We start from the raw sequence: 17,337 nt of genomic DNA on the forward strand, positions 1-17,337 counted from the left end.
TCATGGACCCTATTCATGGACGCTTAACCGGGTGTTATTGTATACATATGCATATAATATCTAGTACCTCTGTGTGAATCCGTATACGTGTGTGTGTATGCATGAGACACGCGCCAGTCTGATGTATAGGTCTGTGTTTATCTGAATACGTGTACAGTGAATCATTGATCATAGAGGACAGGGCTGTGGGCGCAGTTTCCAGGCAAGTTCCATTCAATTACAGATATATTATATCATAGCAAACATCGTGACTATTTACAATAAATACAGTCGATTAGATTATATAAATAAAATATATCGTATCGTTAGTTTAGGTTTACAGCAACACGTGACAGTAAACAATTAGATCAGCGGCGAAGTAGCATAATCTACTTAGGGTAGTGGTCGTAGTAGCTGTAGCATGACTGATTGCGCATTCATTCATCTCTTTTATACGTTTATTTCACGCGCGCACTCTCTCTAGTTTCTCTTTCATTTTTTCTTGCTCGCTCACTCTGAATAGATCACCCTCATGTTCTAACTTGTGCTCAAACTTCTGTGTTGTTCTTGATCTCGACTTCATTTTTAGTATCATTGAAGGACGAAGTTCGCTTCGCGAGAATCGAGTACACCACGTGTGGTCCGACGGATTCAGCTAGCTCGGCCATAACTATTTAATAACGACATCTCGCGTTCGTTTCCCGTACAATCCGTGTATCTTTGCGTCGTAGTGATAATTAATGCAATAATAATTAGTAATAATGACGATCATATTCTCGTTCGAGCTTTCTCTACCCCGTTAATTCCAGAAGTATTTATATTTATATATTTATACGTATATTTATATATTTATATTTATACTCGTATTTATAAGTATGCTTCGCGTGTAAACCCCGCGATCGAAAACTTCGGGGGAACGCGTTCGTTTATCTTTTTCTTTATTTCTCTTATAGAAAGTTTTTAGCGAGACGAGATGAAACTTCACGGAAGTTAAGAGAGCGAATCTGTTCACTTGTTTTTTTTTTTCATTTCGTTCCTTTTTTCTTTTACTATTTTTTTCTTCTTTAGTGCTAATTAGTTACTCGAATAGTACAGTTGAGACAAAATGGTTCTCGCGACCCTGCACGTTGAATCCGCCTTTTAAAACGCTGATCAACTCGCGCCGACCTGATCCGCTTTTAATAATTTGACACTCACTTTGATACTTCATTTCATTTCTTAGCCGTTTTAAAAAATAGTCGATTCTTTGAACGCCATTGCCGATTCAACGGTTATACACGTTATATATGTATGTATAGATTATACGAATAAACTGGGGCTCGAGGATAGGGGAACCGGAGGAATGGGGCAGGTTGGGATCAAGGTTAAGGAATGTGGAGTGTTTAGAAATCCATGAATCGATGCGTGGTTTGACCACCAATGTTCTCGTAGTCCTTTATCGCGTATAAGCGGCTCGCCCTTCCGCCACATGGTGTGATTATGATATTGGCAGCATAAGTTCGAGAGATAATGGCGGAAGGACGAAAGAACACGTTAATTATCGAATATATACGATATCGAGTATGTAAACGACAAATTTTTAACGTATTTGAGTCATATAAAAAAAATGTAAAAAAAGACGAAGAAATCAATTTTCAATTTCGTTAGGTCACGACAGCTTGCTTGGACCACAGAGTTTGGAGGATTTTTGATGTTCAATGCAGCTCTAAACACTCGCTCGAGTCAAAAATACGTTTATGAAGCTTTCCTATATAATCTCTTTTTTCTTTCTTCCCTTTCTTTGTTTTTCTCTTTCTCTCTCTCTCTCTATATATATATACTTTGTAATTTTTCTTCGTTTATACATTCAGCGTAAGGTAATTCCTTTTTTTTATATGTTTTTTAAATTTTTCTCATCTATCCAGACGATAATGTTGCTGTACCGCTATCTATCTGTTTTAAGAACGGCACTGTCTAAAGCCATATTCGCAAAATATTCAATGACAAGTATGAAATTTTTTGAAGAAATGCGGAAAAATAATAGGGCAGAATTGAGATTAAAAGAAAAGAGATGATGAAGAAAAATAGGTACGGTTTGAATTGAACGAAGAGCAGGACGGAGTAGGAGTATAAAGGGTGGGATTAAGAAAAGTTCAAGACGTATGCACGTGGAACGGGCAGTGATCTAGTAACTGGGGTTTTAGGGTGGAGGTTGGTGCTAAATAATATTCTTATGTACGTAGGTGTATATGGCGTTCAGTACACAGCAAAAACGATCGGTACTGACGAGCATTAAATTTAGATATACACACTTAGTATTCAGTGAAGAAACATAGTTAACGTTCCGTTATTCATATCCAGCAAGCACAAATATGCAATAATATCTCGTGTATACGTATTATTACCGATAATGGAGTTTATTCTTTCTTTCTTTCTCTTTTTCTCTCTCACACACGCATACATCTCCATTCATTTCAATACTAATTTAAAGATACAAACATCGGTTGGCTCGTCCGACATTTTTTTCTGCCTAGTCATTCTTGTCGCAGGAAGCAAAATGGCGATAGATCTTTGTTTATAGTATTCTTGTTCATCGTTCCCGCGACGATAGAATTTCTCTTTCTTCCTCTCGCTCTCTTTTGAACAACAATTCGTACGTGACGCGACATCAATTTCCGAGGAAGTGGACGCTAGCGCTAAATGAGGGGAGTTGGGTAGGACACATTCATCGTTAAAAATACGTTAGCGACGTTATGCAGTGTACGTGTGTGTGAGTGTGTGTGTACGTGTACATCGACGTCCTGTAATTAGTCACGCTCACCATTCTCGAACATTGCACCGATATTTTCTTCTTCGCGCGAGAAAGCACCACTTTTATAATACACCATAAACATCGCCTCTTTCTCTCATCTTTTTCAATCACCTACTTTAACCTTTTAAATTCGGAATATCGATTCGAAACGCGCCATGTTGATCGGCCGCTTCTATCGAACGACACCAACATTCTTCCACCATCTTCTCACGTTTCATTGACACTTTGGACGCTGATCAATCGTCATTTCTAGCAAAGGACGTTGTTCTTGATCCTATTCGATACAGGGCCATTCATTGTTGAGATACACGCATGCGTATTCCTTTTACGTTCACTTGCGATCCGTATAGGTTATGTTCGTACCTATTGTGTATCTATTTTCGACAGAATCGTTTCTTTGATCGATCTTTTATCCTCTTTTTTATCTAAGTACGATTAAGGTATCGCGCGGGTAAACAATGGGCGAATGGGTTACACAAAGTTTGTTTGTTCGCGTGGTACATCGACGATCGCGCCTCGTGTCCTTATTCTATTGGAAAAAGTTTATACGTCAATGTAAAGCTATATATTGACTAGTTTCTCTCACTCGATTCGCCTCAACGACGAATGGCCTGCTTCCTGCATTCCTCTTTTCGTCGTTCTTCCCTCGCGTTCAATGACGACGCGATGTCTCGTCATGATCATTCGTTAATGATGAACACACACATAAACACGTTCCATGTTTTCCTCGACAATTCCTCCCTCAGTCGTTATCGCAAGGAACTCTTTCTTGTTTCGCGAGCAGGGGAACAACAAGTTGACGAGCTCTTTGTCGTTTCCCGTAGTTGCTACAAGGACGTGAGCTTCCCGGAACGTATTCTATTCTCCTAAGATGGCCGACGACGATAATATGCTTCTGCTAATTCGCGAAGAAACCGCGAGTTGTGATAGCACGGTCGCGCGCGGAGACCAAGTTTTCTCCGAGATGCTTACACACTACACCCTAAATCGCGGTACAATATAATCGATATAACGTTAAATGTTTTTGGCATCTTCGAAATACACAAATAGACTTTGGTATAAAACTTTTTTTTTGTTTCTTTTGATAGTGTTCAGTACGTTCATACGGAGGACAGCTGGCTCGCTGCAGCTTAATCCTCTTATTCCTTTCTTCTTTGATCCGTTTCTGATCCTCTTTTTCATACTCTTCCAAATACGTCACAACACGCTCTACCTACGCCAATTCGGAAATTCCTGTTACTTCGACGATTGGACAATTCTCCTGGCAACGGCATGTGTCAGGAGAGGAGGACTCCCTGATTTAACGGTACCTTGACCCGATTAGCAGATTTTATCTAGCCACCAGAGTTTGCACGTGGGCGCGCCTCTCCTCCTGCGGCGTTTCTTGCTCGACGGGTCAACTGCCTTCTTTACGAATCGGATGTTGTATGGATCCTCCGCGAGCTCAGGGTACAGTTGTGCGTCGTGGATGTACTCACCTTCGTAATTGGACGCGGACCCGGATTTTAGAATCTCGTCCTGTTCGGCTACCATCCACTCAATAGCCGTTGGTGTGTTTGCTTTCAGTGCTTCGCGTTCTCGATGCCAAGCCTTGCGAATGGCAGTCGCTTTGGCGTGATGTAGCAGTCTTTGTTTCTCTTTCTCAGCTGTGGTACCGTAACGCAGGTTCACTATATAGCTGGCGCCATGTATCTTCACGTCTATCAGCGAACTGCTACCACTTCCGTTCTCGCTTTCGTGGAAAGTCGTATTCACCTGACCACCTAACCGTTTTAACTGACCACGATCTTCACTAGCTCGCCAAGTTTCTTCCTTGACAAAATAGAAGGCGTCCTGCTGCGCACTGTGCACTACGAATGTGAACGGAAGGAAATACGACCGATTGAATACGGAGGTGAAAACATCGCCATAGATGGCGTTAGCGGTTGGTACGCTGGACACTACGGCTTGACCATCAGCAGTCCTTGAAACCAAGATTCCTTTTCCAAATGGAGGATCCGAGGCTGCACCCAGGCGACTGGGTATCAAGTCACTGGTGTCTTTCTTCAGGGCTGAACGAGGTGGCGCTGATAAACTGACAGCGTCTCCTGAGTGTCTTTGTGCGATGTAGGCTAGGAAGCCTGATTGCACACCAAGATTTCTGGATCTCTTCTTCTTGCCAAATATGGAAGTACCTGGACCCAAAGATGGCGGAACGAGGCTGTCTGGAAGCTCGTCAGGGAAAAGTTGAGGGGCAAGGCTTTTCAGGTCGTAGCCGAGATGCGACAGCCATGATATGTGGTCTGAGAAAGATAGATAGGTAGATAGATAAATAAATAGAAAGATAGATAAAGATAAGAGAACTGTGATGATGAGTAAATAGTAAAATATTGATATATGTATTTCGCGAGTCAAGTATTGTTTAATATAAAAATAGTTATCTCTGCATAGATACTATTGTATTATATAGAGTACTAGACATGTATGTAATTAGATTCTCAGAGATGACTAAGTAGACGCGGTCCACCTTAGAACGCGTCAATATTGACCAAACTAGCTATGCAACCACTAAATCTTCAATAAGGTATCTCTCCTCGAGAGAGGAGTAAGCTTACCGGTTGGTTGGTTTGGTCGGTCTGTGTGTCTAACATCAATAGGGTCGTTTCCATTGAACCTGTATAGATGTAGATGAGTCGGAGTGTCCACTCTGTCCAGAACATTCTCCCACAAAGGAGACATCCACTGACCTATCAGTGGATCATAAACTTTGCCGTTTGGCATGTGCACTAAGGACGTTACCTGAGTTGAACAAGATTTAAAAAGATGTACTTAAATATAGAATATAAAACCTTAGATCTTTATCATTTTTATCATATTACATTAAAATATTATTATTAAAACTAAAATCCTATATACATTATATCGTTTAATAATTTTACACTATCCATCTCTAACTTACCTGATCTAAGAGTCCACCACAGAAGTCAACAGGCAAATACAAATAAGGATTCGAGTCATAAACGATATGTCCATAGGGTGATCTCATAATTTCCCTAATGCCTTCGCCATATTGGCTGAAAATCATGATTGGAGTTCCACACTGATCGGTGGCGATATAATATTTATGCCGATAGACTTGAGCGTAAATTAAGTGTCCCCTGTCATCATACACTAATGACATCAGTTTGCCATCCCTTGGACTGTAAATCTGGCTGACTTCATGAGGACGTTTCTGATTGTTGTAGAAGAATTGGGTGACGTTTCCGTAATTATCTTTCCTAGTAGCCAAACGATCTAGATGATCATAGTAATATCTGACATCGAATCGTCCACGTTTAGTGGCACGAACTAAAAGTCCTTTAGCGTTGTAGTTGAACCTCTCCTCTCTAGCATTCTGCACCACCAAACCTCTATTATCATATTTATACAATCCTTCACCGAATTTAACAATCCTGTCCAAGCTATTATATTCCATAGGTATAGTGTTCCCTCGATATGTCAATGACAACATATTTCCGTTTGCGTCGTACTTGAATCCCCATGGTTCTTGAGCTTCTACCCCAGTCAGCTGACCATCACAGTCCCAGGTGTAATTTTTCACATTGGTGTAAGTGTTAACAGCAACATTGCGCGTATAAGTCCTAGTCTGGTTGATACGATCGCGAGTATCATGTGTGAATTCCATCCTGAAGACCTCCAATTGATGAATCGTCAAAGTTACTTGGGTCTCCAAAAATCTATCATCCGTGATTCTTGAGAATAACGCAGTTCCATCGAACACGGTGGTTTCATTAGGCTGAGGTCTGGTTATTTTAAATTGTCCAATCTGCTCTAGCATACCTGTTCTAGGACTATATGCCATGGTATGAGTTGGAAGGGTCTGGCCACCAATTCTACCTTGTACGTTAATCAATCTGAAGTTTGAATCATAATCGAACGTAAACTTGGCGTTGCTGAGACCAGTCTTTGCACCAAAGTCTATACGTTCCTCAACTAATAGACCAGCGCTGTATTGATAGTCCCACTTGTATTCTACGTCTCGTTCAGAATGGATAACTTCTGAAGGCAAACCACTTTCTGTGTATCTAATTTCACTCTTTCCATCACCGTGGACAACTTCAGCAAGCTGTCCTGAAGTGTGATACCTGTAGACGATACGAGCTCCATCTCCAGGGAATACAGTTTGTAATAAGTTTCCATCGTGACTATAATGTTGAAGGTAAGCTCTGCTGCTGCCTGGTGGAGTATAGGTCACCCTAAGAAAACCTAGAGAAGCCTGACAGGAAAACGAATGTTTAGTTCCTGATGGGAGGATGATATGACGTAGTCCACCATCATCGTCATATTGCAAGGTGAAGTGCCTATCGCTGGCCAGGGTAATATTGGATAATACGTTGAAATCGTTGTAGGTATATCGTTTGGTTCCATCCTGATTGCTAGTGACTTCAGCCAATTGTCCGTGCCTATCGTACCCATAAGACTCATCAGACGGGCCCCATTTCCAGCTTTCGATCCGATTGAACCTATCATATATGATACTGAGGTTGTAACCTTGCTCATGCGGTTGCCAGGTCAGAGGAAGGCCAGCAGGGTCAAAGGTAACAGTCAATAATGGATTTCTTGCTTTGTCATAGAATGTTTCTCGCCTGAAAGCTTGTTCGAATTCTACACCAATCACGCGAGTGTCATTTACCCAGATTTCTCTGTTCAAAGTCTGTTGAGTGTGGCTGACGTCGCCGACAAGGTTGTAGGTGGTAGTCATTGTGTTGGTTAGTTCACCTAAAGACATCAGTTGGTAGCTCCACATTGGCAACATTTCAGCCTCCACAGGTAGTGCAGCTTCCAGGAGAGGATGTTTTGTAGTGGCTGCACTTAGCACTCTGCCACCACCAGGAAGAAGGACCTCTAGGCTGCTGTTAGTGAATGCGATCGCTTTCTTGATCTTCGTACCATCAGTAATCGTTAACACCTTTGATCTTTCGTTCTTCATCTTGAATTCCACGATTCTCTGCTTATCGCCCTTTGACAAAGCCTGAAGCGGGGCTGATACTTTAACTGATAAACCTTCGTCGTCGGACAGATCTGAGAATAGCTTCAATTTTTCACCAGTGGGTAGAATGACGTCAGTAACACGACCCAAATTGTCGTAATTGTAGATGTACGTTTCACCGCCTCCTGATCTACTTGTCAGTAATCCTGTTGAACCATCATACGCAAGTGCAATTTCGGCTCTTCCACGTTCAGACAATTTTTCCAAAAATCCAACTGCAGAAATCTTCAATTCAGACTTGTGATCTTGCGTATTCTCTATAGAATTGACCACGCTACTATAATCCCTTAAGAACTGAATCTTATTTCCAGCACTGTCTCTCACCGTAGACAACTTTCCAAAGCTCGTGTTTTTACTATACAAGAACGAATATCGAGTTTTACCAGACGTCAAGTCCTTCGTGGAAATGTGTTGACCATATCGATTAAACACATACACCTCGTTCGATGGTGGGAAAGGAATATGGAACTCTCCACTTTCGTCGTGATTTGGAAGATAGGGTTGTAAGGCAAGGATGTGAAGACTACCCTGATCAGCCACGTGTAGGACGCCATCTGGTGACACGGCTAGAGCAGAAATGGCGGTAAACTTGGCGTTCGATGACAATAAGGTTTCTGTACTACTGGTGTCATCGGTGCATGAACAACTTTCCAAATCCTTAGTGCTTGGAGTAGTATTATTACATTCGCATTGGCCACGCAACCGCTCTTGCTGTTGTCCAGCAAAATGAGACATTTTTCCTGAGCTGTCTACGATCTTGATAGAATTCACTTTGTGTGAATCACTTTCTGCTATGTAAAGTTCTCCAGTTGGACTGAAGCTGACAGCAAGTACAGAACCAAGAACTTCATCGGATTTCTTTATACTGGTAGTAGTCGTCACATTTACCTTTTTCAGATCGCTATCATTGTTGTTTCCGTTGCTGTTAGTGTTACTAGTGCAATGCAGGGGCGTTCCAGCTACTACACGAACTTTTAGATCACTGGTGAGTTTCAAAACGAGCCTGTCATCGATGAAGTGAAGAGATCCATCCAGAGGACTTAAGGTTAATCCAGTCGGCCATTGTAGTTGAGCTTGATGAGCAGGTATAGCACCGACGCATGGAGCTGGTGACCAGTGATTATGGTGTCCATGGTGTCCCACTAACGTGTGGATGATACCGTGGGGATCTACCGCGCGTATGTTCCGTCCATCAGCGATGTACATGGTCTTGTCGGCAGCGATAGCGATTCCTGTTAATGTTAAATGCATAGAATTAGTTTATCTGTTTACTAGGTTAAGAAGATGATAATAGGCAAATGAATAACTAAAACTTGATCTGAAGTTTACCTTTTGGATGAGCCAATTTGGCACGGATAGCTGGACCTTCGTCACCACAATGACTTTCGTCGCCAGGAATGCACCTTTCTCCGCTTCCTACGACGGGTTCGATATTGAGGTTAGGATGTTGGACGTTCTTCAGCGACAAAGCTTTTAATATTTGATGTTTTTCTGGGTCACTGATATATAAGTGTCCGTCCGCCGGAGAAACGCAGAGATAATATTCGTAAGCCACTTGAGTTGCACTGAAAATACATATTTCATAGCTCATTCAGAAATTCGTTGATCTTAGAGATTAATAACACTATTAGACCATTCAGAAAGATTTCAATAAATAACTCGATCTTTCCTCTTTTCCTAAATATCTCTCTACTTTTCAAATTCCTATATTGCTCCAAACATACCTCAAAGTCAGAACAGTATATACATTTCCTTCGGGTGTAATCCTGCGGACTAAATTGAAGTCTCCTACATAAATGCTTCCATCTGGGCCACTAGTAAGCGCTACGGGTGTCAATAACCTAGCATCCTTAGCCAAACCATCGCAATCCTGGCACACCAAGCTTCTCTGCAGTCCAGTACCCATTACCACCTTCACTGTGCGAGGATACTGCTTGAAATGCATCGTGGTACCATCTCCTTTTTGAAGTATGCCTTCGTGGAAGTTGTAGTGATGGTGAATGTCTAAACCCCAGCCTCCAATATCCGAGATATCTACGTCAAAGCCTTGCAACGTGGCTGTTTGTGTCTCCCAAATCACTGCTGGACAAGTGGAATGTTGATAGCCGATCGAAATTCTCGCCTGTGCCACACCATACACCTTCTGCTTGTAAACGTTTCGCTTGTTCCAGGCGAATGTGTGCGTCAAATTTGGATCTGCCTCGTAGGTCTTCGTGTGCAGTGACCCTTCGATCTCTACGTGCACGTGCACATGCGTCAGCGATTTTGGGATGAATGGCCCGGTCAGCTGCATTCTCACAGTCGATAAGTAACCAGCCGCCTGGCTGCTCTGGTACATCAAGTGTAGATTCGAGCCCGGGATGGCGATGCTCTCCTGGACGATCTGCAAGAAGAAAGGATTCAATGGGATGCTAAACTGGAGAACGGAAACATTGTGTTTGTCAGAAATTTGGTTCTGGATTGGATATCTGAATTTTAGATCAGAAAAGGGACCTGTGTATGAAGTGTGAATATGGGATTATATGATGCATAATAATTGTAGGGTAAAGGTTAGGAATTTTGGACGTTTAGGAGCAATAGCCATATTTGGTTTTAATTGCCCAAAATTTGTAAATTACAGTTGAAATAAAGTTGATTTCCAACTTATAATAATTAACGAAGAATGTAAGAGAAAATAATTTACCTGACTTTCAGCGAAGACCAAACTTTTGCCTGGAAGGTCGCCCACTTTTTCTGGCATCCAAGTGCTAACGATGATGGGCCTTAACAGCTCGTGATCGTGCTCCAGGCACGGGCCATGTTCGCTAAATAGTCCCATCGATATCCCTGGGGAGCCTATTATATTGTATGCCATAAATGGTAAGGAACTTAAAAACATAAAACACTTAAGGACGGAACAAAGACGGCACACACGAGCAGCAACGGGTCCCTTATAAATTCCTCTTTGCACGTTGAAGAAGGATGACGATGAAGCAGTAAACAATTAAATAACATTCATATTTTTCAAATATGAAAAAGAGAAAGAAAATAAGAACTGATAAAAAAGAAAACAACAAATTGTAAATAAAGGAATTATTACAAACAACTGTTGTAAATAGTTATTATAAATACTTATTATAAATAGTCATCCAATTTTTCAAACATTAGACACTTTGGACCACCGTTCATGTTTAACACCAATTGATTCCGTGACACGACAAAACGTGAAAAAAGGTAGAAAAACAAAAAGAAAAGTAAATAATAATTAGAGATTCATACTTACCGACAGCTGGACTCGGAGGTTGATTAGATTTATGAGATTCGCCTTCCTCGTTAAGGGTCATCACCACAGGAGGCAGAACCACTATTTGATTCCATGGCACGAATACCGTCCTCGTGAGGGGTTTGAAGGGGCTACGCTGGAACTGAAGCGTCACCGCACCGCCTCCGTTCACCAACACGTCGAACCTAATCGAAGTACGTAAATGCATTTCAAACTATACCTTAGCTTCCGGTATTACATCGGGTTTACAGGCTATGGATGATCGATAAAGGATACGCGTCGCTAGAATCCCTTAACCGTCTCGAAATTCACGATTCTGGGGTTAATTTTAACGTTCAGAGTAGTAACACTCTCCCAATTTATTTTATGGACCAAAAACTCTCGCGAGTGAGTTTGATGTTCTTCGATGTACGCCGAGTGAATTTTTGTGAATAGAGGAAAGTAAATGGAATTTGGATGCTATGGTAAAATACAGAGCTTAAAATCTCCTGTGGCTAAACCTTAGGAAGCTCAAATTAAAATAAACATTTTCAGCAATATTTATAACTATATATTCTTTCACTAACAGCAATAGCAGAGCTTGTGGATATAAAAATTTCTAACAATATGTGTTCAAATATCGTTACTGGCTTCTAAGAGAATGCCCGAGCAGTGCCCTCTATCAGACGTTCCTATGACTTTCATTTAATCGCGCGTTCTCGTCACGAAGCGACATCGACAGGTGGCAAGCTGAACTATGCCATTGGGTCCAGTTCGCCGCAACTTTTACCTGGACATGTTTGAAATCCGATTTGAAAGTCCTCTGTCGCATTACAAGAACAGAAATCATAGGAACGTCTCGCGTACAACAGATTCAATCATAAGCCGTACTCGTAATCAAGCAACGACAAACGCGTATTTATCAGACAGTCTGGCTGCAATAACTGCCAATCTATCACGGTCCTGTATTCATTAACCCGTGAATACAACGAGGGAATTCTACCTCGAACTTCTCTTTGGGATTACATGAAACTGCAAGTTAGAGAGAGAGAGAGAGAGAAAGAGAGAGAGAGAAAGAGAGAGAGATGACGCTAATGAGTAAGATAGATAGATAGGTAGAAGCGGAACTGTTATCGTTTCGACGAGTTCCGTCAATGTATAATTTCTCTCACGTTCACAGTTCACTATATTATGGTAAAATTTTGCCAGCGATCCAACCGGAGGGGGTAGCAAGGGATAGACGCAGGTCAGACTAATCACACAGGTTTGCACGGAGTAATTAGGAAGCTTTCGACATCATTAGCTCGAGCTTTGATGTGGTTTACCAGGCCAACTCCTCCGGCTCCGTGTTTCAGGATTATCCTCGCCAGGATTACTATATACCTGTTTGATATAGGTGTTTCACCATCTACCCATACTCCATCCAGTTTCCCCATACCCTTCATTACAATGCACCCTTGATCCTATTAGGAAGGACGCCCAAGCTGCCATACACGCCCATCAGGCGCAAATACTACTATATTACCCCATATGTTTGTGTATCTATTGATATGCGATTCTGACATTTCTGTTTCTCCCTTTTTTTTAAACAGGAGTGGGGATATTGAGTTGGGTTGTTCGATTGGACGGTGTGAACTGCTGAGGTACTGATTTGGATTTTGCATAATGCGAGAATTTGATTTGAATGTGGGTTGGTAGACATGTGTCTGCTGTTCCTTTCATCATCTCTTAGTAATTTTGATATACGAGAATATAGAAATCTGCTACAGAAATTATGTATATAGGATTCCCATATATGTGTATATATATGTAATAATTATATAAAAATCTATTACACGTATATATAATAGCTAAGCTGAACTAAAATTGATAATGATCTTGGTCCAGTCAATTGAATGAATTTCATGTATAATTTCAATCGCTGTTTTTTGTGATACAATGTGATAGAAAGTAAAAATTAGTACTCACCATCCATCAGCTCTGGTTAACGTGAATCCAAAGCGAGGGTCCCTGTCCACGGACACCCTGATGCCTACTATTCCAATTCCTTGTTCGGTTACAACTTGGCCTCGCATCACCGCAACTCGACTGTTATAAATCAAAGATATATCGAGATCTTTCGAGATCGGATCGTATCGTTGATCCGTTGAACCGTGGCACGCTGATTCGAAACATTTTAAATCCTATCGTGTACCAATCAACAGTAATGAAATTCCAATATAAAGAAAAAGAAACTAAAAATATCATCGAAAAAGGACAAGAGAGAGGAAATATACACATATTACAAATTCTACAATTTTTTGTATAAAAATAAAAATAGATTCAACAGGAAAAAGAAAAAAAAAAGGGAAATTCTCTGGACTAAAATTTCGATCGTGGAACGCATGTATTCCAAAACAAAGTTGTCGAGAGCGCGAACAATCGATTTTGTCTGTCAAATCAGCTTCCGCGGTCAACGGTTCAATGCGATCCAATATTCTCACTTCGCTGCCAATACAATCCGCAACTCCATTCGAGCCGGCCTTTACCGGCCGCGATAGTTCGCGCAAGAGGAGTTAATGCCACTGGTTGAATCCAAAAGCGATACAAATTGATTTTACAAACGGAACAATGCACGCGGCATCGCGTGTATGCAGCGAACCCAGATGTCGCCAGCGTCAGTTTCTCGATCATGCTTACAGGTTAGCTGTCGCATCGTATTGGCAACGACGCGGGAACATTTTCTTTCAGTCACATTCACTTTCTTGCAATTTGCATGGTATTTTGTTCATGGTTGCATTCTTTTAAGAGGTTTTGTTCATTTCTTCTTTTTTTGCTTGACTGTGGGTAGTTGTTCTTTTTTTTTAAAAGAGTATCGAGCAGATTGTCAATTCGGGAGCAAAAAAGAACACGATCGTCCTGAGGCAGGATAATAATAATAATAATAATAAATAAAGGGCGGGTAGTAAACTTTCGTGAGAGTAGAACTGCATGCATATATAATCATGTATAAATAGATATGTAATAAAGGCAATGAAAATATGTACGTAATAAGTTTCAGGGCTGGATTATCTGCGATATATAAAAGTTGGAGTATGTTGAAGCTGAATATTTTAAGCGATTTGTGTAATAGTGCTGAATATAATGAGATCGATATAGGTAGGTAAGATAATAATAATAATGATGATAATAATAATATATAGAGAATATGCTGTGAATCGGGTACATACGTACGCAGCTTGTTATGGGGCGCTGTGTAATGAGCAACGACATTTGTGAACGAAGATATTATATACGGTGATTCTTAATTACCCATCTCTATATGTTTGTGAGACACTGATTTAAGTAAAAAATGGAACTGAAAGAGATTATAATATTAATAATCATTTATAATTACTTTATCTATAAAAATTATGCAGATTATATTTAAAGTGCAAACTGTACAGTCGGAAGCTGCGACTGATTAAAACATTTTGCGCCATGTTTGGGGTATCATATTCGTTGGAGAATTGTACAAAAAGTTGTTTAATCGGAGAATGCTGTATGAAAATTCAACAATGCCTATAAATCACAAACAGGTTGGTATCAGTGATTAGATATTTTCCATAAATGCCTCCCGCATTTGTAGAATATGGAGAAAGTAATCTATATCCGCAAATAAAAAACATCTTAGAATACTGAGAAAGTCGATAACTTTTCATTCTTGAGACTTAATAATGTATAAAGAAATCAATTAGAATAGAACGTATTTTTCTTTAAAAAAATAATTATAATCACGATAGAGTTGTTCTCACATAAAGAAACTCGAATTTAAAATATTTATTGTAAGTTATCCTGTTTAGTTCATTAGAGTTCATGAAACGCGAAAACACCTTTAATTTACATAGAATGAGTCTACGGGGGTGTCGAGATATTTACATCTACATTTGCCGAATTTATAATCAAGAAAATAGTTCTAATAAATAATATTAAAACAATAATTTAGTTTTACTTTTATAAACAGGTTAAACATCTTATATTTGAACATTCACCATGAAATACTGTTCTAATAAAAAATAATGAAGTTCTCTTAACATTCACAGTGCCCCTTCAAACTCATCTACTGGAATATATTTTCCAAATTATTCTCGCGTAATGAAGAATCATCTTTCCTTTGTCAATTTTAGCAAAATATGAAAATATGATAGAACACGTACAACAAGCTGCATAGATGCATTCGATATATGTATAAATATATATATATATTCATTGGTCCCTAAGGGATTGCGTATGGGGGCATGATTCGTTCTTGGAGGATCCACACATTCCCCCGTGAATCGAAAGTCAGACGATATCTAATTCGTCCAAGGGACAAATGATCGCATCATCGTCCCGGAAAGTGAGCAATGCCGTGCACTTCCGGCTGCGCGCACCGTGCCACCATTCTCGTTCCATCGGCGACTTGGGGATCAAACATTACCGGGGTTCTGATCCTCCAAGTACGAGCATAGCAAGGTGGCAGGCACAGTTGTTACTACTGGTAAAAAAAAAATAAGAATAGAAAATCCACAAACCAGAGTGAACGGTATATAAAAAGGAAACGCAAATCAGTTTAACTCAAATTGAAAAAAACGTAACGGAAAGAAGAGAGAAACGGATATATATATATATATATATGTACATGATATATCTTGTATATATATATATGTAGATCAATTTCAAGACACACCGACATCTGGCGGCGGATACTGAACCTAGATGTGTGCAAGACTGAATAATGGAAACGTAGAAAAAGAAAGAAAAATAGTAAAGAAAGAAAAATCAAAGAATGACGGTATCTCGATAGAGAGATCGCGCGATACACCGACGCAATGCCGAATTCTATCTCTCTTTGCTTGGAAATTTTCCCTCCATCTCGGTCAGCGATACGACGGTTATCTAAGTTATCTTTCATCGCGCCATATTTCTTTTCCTCCCGCGCGCGCTCACTTTCAAACGTGTCAATGATTTTCCTCTTTTCTGCCTGCTCTTTTTTCTTCTTTCTCGTTTTGAAAACTTTTCTGTGGTTCAGATACTCGTCCGTTTCTCATTCTCGAATAAAATAACATGTTCTCAAACGATTTCAAATGATCTCTTGATTCTTGTTCTTTTCAAAACGTTCGTATAAAATTGAAACATTCGAACCGCGAGGTTATGCGATATTAATTGAAGGAGATTTTTTGCTGTCTTCTAATTTATAAGAAATTATTTCTGGTTTTTGACGTGAACCACGGACGGATACGGACGAATCGATTTTCTCCAAAAGAGGGTTTCTGTCGTGTTTTGGTATGAGATATAACTTTCGGTGGGTAGATAGCACGGATCGGTTAAAGACAGACACAGGGCTTTTGGTGTAACGGGGTTATTGGCACATTGTAGACAGGTGATAACAGACGTAGACAAGGGACAAGAGAGGGAATGGTCGTTCGGGTCCTTCGTATCATATCCTGTATCATAAAGCTGTGTGTTGAACGGTTCCGATTTCGTAATTATTGCCGATCCGTCGATTCGGAACAATATAACGTGATGTGAACACGTTTTCTCATTCTCGTTTTCATCGTTTATATATATGTATATTTTATTTGATTTGTACCACGATTTTGTATCTCCTCTACTGCATATGTATGTATATATATATATGTTGATAATGATGATGTATAATATTTTATATCATCAATTTATCTCGACAAACGACGGAAAGGAACAATTGAACAAAAAATTGGAACGCAAGAATATATATGTCTTTGACGCAAGAGGCGCGCAATAAAGTCAGCGTTCGTGTATAAGATGCTAGGGGACAAAAAGTCACTAGAAACAAATTCGACAAGGGGTTATGAAATACACAACGTACATAAAAAAGTGCAAGCCTGGCAACACAAAAAACAACACAAGACCAGACAGGATATATATCGTTACGTAAAAAATTACACGATTGTCAAACATACTATTACTTGGTTTGTAGCCGGTTACGGTATATATCAGGGCGATCATAGTAATAGTAGCTAAGAACTCAGCGCTAAACAGGACAAGATGACAATACATAAACAGAACAACAGAGAAGGAACGAAACAGAATAAAGAGAGAAGTAGAGAGAAGGGCGGACAACGGCAGGATTATAGACAACGATCATCCGACGACATATCACAGATAACACAGAGACACTTCGATACGATTATACTTTCAATGTAGGTGTGAAGAGAGTGCTCGACCCTTTGGCTGTGGCGATACGTTCACGCGATTTCGATTGATTTTAAATTTTCCCCGTTTGAAGGCTATCGGTAAAGTAGATTCGTTTTGTTA

The 17,337-nt window shown here is 40.2% G+C and overlaps 1 protein-coding gene across 7 annotated transcripts in view; it reads right to left on the reverse strand.

The window, feature by feature from the left end:
• Positions 1 to 916: 916 nt before the first annotated feature.
• The window catches only part of LOC117239971 (teneurin-a), a 702,004-nt gene continuing 685,583 nt past the window's right edge, over positions 917 to 17,337 (reverse strand). For 6 of the 7 annotated variants that reach the window (XM_033506078.1, XM_033505890.1, XM_033505814.1 and 3 more), the window contains 8 exons: positions 13,009 to 13,128; positions 11,062 to 11,246; positions 10,483 to 10,634; positions 9,524 to 10,182; positions 9,129 to 9,364; positions 5,709 to 9,031; positions 5,365 to 5,548; positions 917 to 5,052 (listed from right to left, as the gene is read on the reverse strand). In XM_033506078.1, the coding sequence (XP_033361969.1) occupies positions 4,091 to 5,052; positions 5,365 to 5,548; positions 5,709 to 9,031; positions 9,129 to 9,364; positions 9,524 to 10,182; positions 10,483 to 10,634; positions 11,062 to 11,246; positions 13,009 to 13,128 (5,821 nt within the window). In that variant the 3' untranslated portion in view covers positions 917 to 4,090. The remainder of the gene's footprint in view (positions 5,053 to 5,364; positions 5,549 to 5,708; positions 9,032 to 9,128; positions 9,365 to 9,523; positions 10,183 to 10,482; positions 10,635 to 11,061; positions 11,247 to 13,008; positions 13,129 to 17,337) is intronic. The other variant, XM_033505950.1, reaches the window with a different exon arrangement.

This window comes from Bombus vosnesenskii, unplaced genomic scaffold (assembly GCF_011952255.1).
Source record: "Bombus vosnesenskii isolate JDL3184/JDL3185 unplaced genomic scaffold, Bvos_JDL3184-5_v1.1 scf7180000013262, whole genome shotgun sequence".
In the NCBI taxonomy this organism is placed as follows: Eukaryota; Metazoa; Arthropoda; class Insecta; order Hymenoptera; family Apidae; genus Bombus; species Bombus vosnesenskii.